The sequence below is a fragment of the Quercus lobata genome, chromosome 5, assembly GCF_001633185.2.
Source record: "Quercus lobata isolate SW786 chromosome 5, ValleyOak3.0 Primary Assembly, whole genome shotgun sequence".
Lineage (NCBI taxonomy): Eukaryota > Viridiplantae > Streptophyta > Magnoliopsida > Fagales > Fagaceae > Quercus > Quercus lobata.
The window spans coordinates 13939318-13946603 of NC_044908.1; the positions used below are offsets into that span (position 1 = coordinate 13939318).

A 7286-nucleotide genomic window follows, 5' to 3' on the forward strand; every position below is an offset into this window, starting at 1 on the left:
CCCCATTTCCCAAACTAATTAGGGAAATGCCCCTCTTTTGAAACTTGATTTTCTCAAAATCGAGTTATAAAAAAAAAAAAAAATCTAGAGCTCTATAGTGGCGTTTTAAGGAACCTATAGTGACGTTTTAAGGACCTATAATGGCATTTTGTAATCTGATCTCCATGAAGTCGAGTAACATGCAATTTTTTTTTTTTTTTTTTTACCTATAACTCGACTTCATGGAAATTGGATTACAAAACGTCATTATAGGTCCTTAAAACGTCACTATAGATCCTTAAAAACGTCACTATAGGGCTTAACTCGATTTTGAGAAAATCGAGTTTCAACAGAAGGGTATTTCCCTAATTAATTTGGGAAAGAGAGCAAAATGCTGGATTGTTTTTTTGAAAGGGGAAAACGCCAATTTTTTCCCTGTTTAAGTGACAATTCTGATAAAGATAAAACTATAAACTTCAGAAGTAAAAGGATCAAAGTGTAATTTCAAATAAAGCTTGAGGATGATTTTGTAATTATCTCTGAACTTTTCTATATAAGGCCCTATACACAAAATCTGGTCTAGGTAGAAATGAAAGTAGGTGTTTCACAATATTACTTCTCAATGGAGTGGCTTTTAGTGAAGTCTTAATTTGTTGTGGGTTTTAATACTTGTTGTTCAGATTCATGATCACAGAGGTTGTCTTGAGGAAGAGAGAATGGGTCTGCTAGAATTGAAGGCATTTCTGAAATCCAATATCATGCACACTGACCACCTTTTCCGGTCATGGGTTAATGAGGCAAGGAGTGAGTGTTGCAGGTGGGAGAGGGTCACGTGTAATGCTACCATAGGTCACGTGATTGAGCTCTCCTTCCACAATTTAAGGCCAAAACCTTATTATTATTACGAGACTTGGTTGCTAAATGTGTATTTGTTGATGCCTTTCAAGGACTTAAAAGGTCTTGATTTTTCACTGATAGCCAATTTGGTGGTTGGTTAGAAAATGAAGGTATGTAAGCTTCTATTTCCACTATCATATACCCTCACTCCCAAAATACACACACACACACACACACAAATCTTTGAGCTTTTCATGTATTATTTAGGGATTATAATAGGGCTAATAGTTTTATGTGTCAATTTTAACTTTTAAGCTTAATAGTAAAGGCTTAGGATCATGGTAATCAGATTCCATTAAATCCCCCAAATCCATGTAGATTTTGGTGAAAGGGATTACTATAATAAGGTCCGTTAGGTTTCAACTTAGTATCAAAGCATGTTCTTACATTTTAACAATGCTAAAATAATCCAAATATTTATAAATATTTATTGGATTTTTTTTTTCCAATTTAACATTATCTTGCTAACAATTTTGCTAGTTAGCATGTTTCCATGTGGATTTAATTTCCACATCAGCTATTGCCATAAGATTGAAATCAAGTGTTAGACTTGATATCCTACAACAAACTCAAGTTTAAGAGACTCGAGATGCTAGTTTCCTAAATAGTTTCAGAAATATGTTAACTAACGAAATTGTTAGCAAACTGGTGTTAAATTGCAAAAAAATAAAAATAAAAAATCCAATATTTATTCATAGGATTCAAAAATGTTTACAGATACGTAAACTTCACAAATTTGATTCGTATGCAAGTATATCCCATGTGATTCCAAGCTATTAAAGCAATAGTCAAGACTCTTGTAATTCCATGGTATTGCCCAATTCTCTTTCCCTCATTTAATATTAAAAATAATAATAATAATAACAAAGCAATATTAATCTTAGAAAAATATATTAACATATAAAATTTAATATATTAGATATTTAGAGTATTATGAAAAATTAGGCCATACCATTATCTATTTTAAATTTTAAGCAATTGTTCTTAAATGGATTTTATTTTCTAACTATCTATAGTTGTCAAAGTTAGCTTGATTTTGCAGCCTCAATCTTTTTTCTTTTTTTTTTTCAAATTAATTCCCAAAATATTTTATACTACATTAATAATCTTATCTAATTATTAAATTTGTTTAAGTTTTCCTCTTTTCATGGACTTATTCAAATAATTATCTTACTAATGATGAAAAAAAAAAAAACACCCATGATAGTCCTTTAAGTGAACCTAGATTGCATGATAGTACCCAAATTCCAAAGTCTCAAAATTTTAATTCGGATCCCAAATATGCCAACCACCAAAATATCATATGAAACAATCCATGCGGAGATTTTTTTTATTTATTTAACTTTTAATAAGGGATTTTTTTTTCTTAGTAAAAAAATATTTATGTTTTGGAAGAAGACAACTACATATATAAGTTAGGTACCACTTCCCCTCTGAATTTTGGGGAACTGATTTTCAAAATTTGGGTGGGGGTAAGGGAGGACGAGTATGTTAAAAAAAAAAAAAAACCAAAACCTTACAAACAATGTATATTTTTCTATACTAATAAAAAAAAAATAAAAAAAATCATTCTCTATTGTCATTATGTGGGCTCACATCCTCTAAGGCAATAAGTCCTGGTGGCAATATATTGAAGTGAAGCTTCTTACCAAGTCCTGGTGGCAATATATTGAAAATTCTTACCAAGCTCAAGATTCTCATATATAAATTTGCCTCTGGATACTTTAAGATTATGATGTAGTTGTAGAGGTTTGAATTGTGCAAAATTCATATAGATATCAAGTATAATTTTTTTTCTTCTATTTTTGAAAATATTTACAACAGGTTCTGAAAGCTGGTCAAGATTGGAGAACCTGGAGACATTAAATCTTGGTAGCAACCGTTTAAACCGGAGCATCATAAAATCATTGAGTGCAATCAAATCTCTTAAGAATCTGAATCTTAGTTGGAATTGGAATTGGCTAGAAGCATTTCCTGCCCAAGGCATGTTGATCTTTGGTATTATTTCACAGAATCTGTAATCAATTAATTCCAATCATTTTTAATATTCCTGAAATTCTCTTTTATACAGAATTATCAGCTTTGGAAAACTTGGAGAAGTTGGATTTAAGGTATAACTTACTGTATGAAAGAGTTACAAACCAAGGTAATGAAAGAGTAACATTAAAATTTTTTTAATTTATATATATTTTTATTTCTCTGTGCCTTTTCCCAAGTGTGTACGAGTACCGCCGAAATCATCAAAAGCCTTTTTTTTCAGTTTATTGGGATTTTTTTGAAGTTGTTTCCATAAACATCCTAGGCTTTAAATATAACTAAAGAAGCCCACAAAACAATTAATTGGGCCGTCCCAGTGGAAACTAGAAAGTTGGATTGCATGACAAGCTTGAGATGGTGTTCGGGTCAACACTCAACTGAAGGACCAGCTACAATTTTTTAAACCTAAAAATAGCATATTCTCATCAACTCCGATTTTGTGGTCAATAAATTTGAGTTCAAATAACATTTCTTCCTAATTCAAAATGAAATCATTAATTCAAAATCAATTGATACTGGGTAACTGTGTAAATTTTTATTTTAATCACTAAAATAAAGATAAAATTTATAGATAATTCCTTAATTGCAGTCAATTAAGTCCCCATATTAAATTCAAATACATATTGTATTGAATTTAATTGTTCTTAAGCCCAGGCCGTCCAGCCAAGTTTTTTTTTTTTTTTTTTTTTTTTTTTTTGAGAATGAACGTAGGGATTTTATTGAACTTGATTTGCCAAAGTGGTCAAATCATTTTGAACTACAGAAAATAAAGACAATGGAACTTCCTCCATCCATACAACATAGTCAGAAACATTAATCGAATATCTAGCTAAACTATGTGCCAACTTATTGCCGTCTCTTCTACAGTGAGAGGATAGCAATTTAGTGTAAGAATCTGAAAAAATAATAGCATCCTGAACTAGTGGTTGCACCGAAGCAATTGTACCACTTCCTGACTTCAAAGCATTCATAATTAGCTCGGAGTCTCCTGCTAATACAGCTTCAGCCAAGCTTATTTCCAGTCCAAATTCCAAAGCCCGTGATGCAGCAACAGCTTCAATTTCCACTGGTGTGAGTGCTGGGGAGAAGTTTTGAGCCATGGACGCTAGGACGGCACCTGTGTGATCTCGTACTACAACACCGATCCCGCTTCTGTTTTCATTCTTGAATATTGCTCCGTCAAAATTTATTTTGACCATCCTTCCATCTGGGGGCTTCCATACTGCCTGTGGTTTCGGTTCTGATGCAGGAACGGGTGGTAACACGGCCAAAAATTCATCAAGTCTCCCTGTTGCCTACGGTACAAGCTGGTCTGAAGTGCAGCAAGGTTGGTGGTTGCGAACTTGATTTCGCTGATTCCAAATTCCCCAAGTTATCATCCCAAATAGCTCTGGGTTGCTTTGATTGTTGAGGATCCATGACAGCAGCTCCTTGAAGTTTGTCACACTTGAGATATGTCGTGAACTCCATTGAGAAGGAGGCCATACCGAACTGAGTTCGCTGCATGACCACAGCGCATGAAGAGTTGTTTCTTCTTCCTTCCAGCACCGTTCACACAGAGGGTCAACTGGCATGTGTCTCCGCTTCAGGTTTGATTTTGTGGGAATGGCATCACGACAGACACGCCACAGGAAATTCTTAACTTTGTTCGGAACTCGCAACCCCCATATGCTTCTCCACAGATTCTTTTCACCATTTTGTTCTACCTCTTGTCTAAGCTCTTCTTCTTCCATCTTCAAAAACCGATATCCAGACTTGCAGGAATATTGGCCATTTTGGGTCCACGGCCAGTACAGCTTATCTTCTGTTGGGTGTTTTGAGAGAGGAATTTTCTTTATAAGTTCAGCTTCTTCAGGTGCAAATAAACCAGCTATTAGATCATCATTCCAGGTCCCGTTCTCTTCATTTATGAGGACATCTACTGTGGTCTCTTCCCAACCCTCTAGAATAGGTGATATGGCACGGGTAGGGGGTTTAGATGGCAGCCAAATGTGTTGCCAGATCTAAACTTTTTGCCCTGTACCAATTCTCCAACAAGCACCCCGTTTGATCACATCATGGCCATATAATATGCTCCTCCAAGCATATGAACCACGATTAGATTCCTTCGCCTCCATGATAGAGCAATTAGGAAAAAAACGTGGTTTAAAGACCTTGTAAAATAAAGAGGATTGATCTTGCAATAAACGCCACGCTTGCTTGGCCAAGAGAGAGTCATTGTGTAGAGCTAAGTCACGAAAGCCCATGCCGCCCTCACTTTTGGACTTTGTCATCTCACTCCATTTTAACCAATGAATTTTTCTTTTGTCTCCCCTTTGTCCCCACCAAAACTTTCTTGTCATCACCTCAATTTCATTAAACAGCCCTATGGGTAATTTAAAACAACCCATAGCATAGGTTGGAATGGCATGGATCACCGCTTTGATGAGGACCTCTCTACCAGCTTGGGAAAGGAGTTTTCCTTCCCATCCTTGCAATTTCCTCCACACTCTCTCTTTGATATAATTAAAACTTGCCTTTTTTCCTCTTCCCGTCAAAGATGGCAACCCCAAATATTTTTCATAATGTTGAATCTCACGAACCCCAAGGACTCCTTTTATGATCTGTCTATCAGCTTCAGTTACGGATTTGCTGAAGAAAAGAGCTATTTTGTCTCTGTTTATTTTTTGGCCTGAGACATCTTCGTACATAGATAACAAATCCATCACCTTGCTGCATTCTCTAGAGTTAGCCCTACAAAAAAAAAGGCTATCATCTGCAAAAAACAAATGGGTTAGCTTGGGTCCATTTCTACACAAACTGAACCCGTTGATATCGCCTTTGCTAGCAGCGTTTTTAATAAGGCCATGAAAACCCTCAATGCACAAGAGGAAGAGGAAAGGAGATAAGTGATCCCCTTGCCTGAGGCCCCTTGAAGGTTGAATCAAGCCTTTCGGTTCTCCATTCACTAGTATAGAATAAGTGACTGTTTTCACACACACCATGATTAGGCCTATCCATTGTTCACAAAACCCCATCTTTCTCATCAAATTTTCCAAGTACACCCATTCAACCCTATCATAAGCTTTACTCATGTCAAGCTTCAAGGCCATGAACTCTTTTGTGCCAGAATTATAATTTTTCATACAGTGCAAAGTTTCAAAGGCTATAAGGATATTATCAGTAATGAGGCGCCCTTTGGCAAAAGCTGATTGGTGCTCAGTAATAATGGAATTGAGAAGTTTTTTTAGCCTATTTGCAAGAACTTTAGAAAAAATCTTGTAAAGAACATTGCATAAACTAATGGGTCGGTATTCTGACACAACCAAAGGGTTTTTCTTTTTTGGAATTAGAGTGATAAAGGTATGATTTACTAGGTGTGGAAGTGTACCTGAATTCAACCAATACAAAACTGAGTGTGTGACATCCCCTTCAATCATAGGCCAAAAATGTTGGAAGAACAAAGGAGGCATCCCATCAGGACCGGGAGCCTTCATAGGTGCCATCTGTTTCAAAGCTTGAACTACTTCCCACTCCTCAAAATTGCGCACCAGCTCCTTATTCATCTCTTTTGAGATTACATGTGGAATTTGGTCTAGGACAGCACCATGTAAGGTCGGATTGGAGGAGGTGAAAAGGTCCTGGTAAAAATTTATGAGAACCTCCCCAATATCATTCGGCTCCACCTTCCATTCACCAAGTGGATCATTTATACCCAAGATTACATTTTTCCTAAACTGGTGTGATGCCCGGGTGTGGAAAAATTTTGTGTTACCATCTCCATTTTTTAACCAAAGAATACGAGAGCGTTGATTCCACATTCTAGCTTCTCTATCCAACAATACAATAATCTCTTCCTTCAATTGTTTTAATCGGAAATTGCTACCCGTTCTCACAGCCACGACTTCCTCTTCAATAAGTTGTTCTCTCTTCCTTCTCAATTCCCTACGGACATTACCAAAAACATTATAGTTCCACCATGCTAAGTCAATCCCGCACTTATCAATTTTTCCTAGAATTCCTCTACTCGGATCCCTTGTAATACAAGACCTCCAAGCTGCTTCAACTACCTCTCCACAACTATTATCTGATAGCCACATCTCCTCAAACCAAAAAGGTTTCTTGTAGGAAGGGAATTCAACACCTGTTGGATTGATTAACAAGGGGCAATGATCTGAGGAAAGGCAAGGAAGATGATTTACCCGAGTACCAGGAAACTTCATGAACCACTGATTAGTAGCTAGTCCGCGGTCAAGTCTCTCCCATATTGAGTTCCCGTCTGTATAATGTTTACTCCAAGTGAAATTCGGCCCAATGAAACCCAAATCCATAAATCCGCATTCATCAATAACATCCCGGAAGGCTTGCATTTGACTATGTGCACGAATAGCTCC

At 36.3% G+C, this 7286-nt stretch overlaps 1 protein-coding gene across 1 annotated transcript; it reads right to left on the reverse strand.

Annotated features, from left to right (window-relative positions):
• Nucleotides 1-3629: 3629 nt before the first annotated feature.
• Nucleotides 3630-4013, reverse strand: LOC115990006. The gene has a single exon (XM_031113869.1). It carries the CDS (start codon nt 4011-4013, stop codon nt 3630-3632), a length of 384 nt encoding a protein of 127 aa, XP_030969729.1.
• Nucleotides 4014-7286: the final 3273 nt, after the last annotated feature.

Excerpts from the sequence above, each read along its gene's own strand:
- LOC115990006 (XM_031113869.1), bottom strand. The coding sequence starts at position 4,013 with ATGGCTCAAAACTTCTCCCCAGCACTCACACCAGTGGAAATTGAAGCT.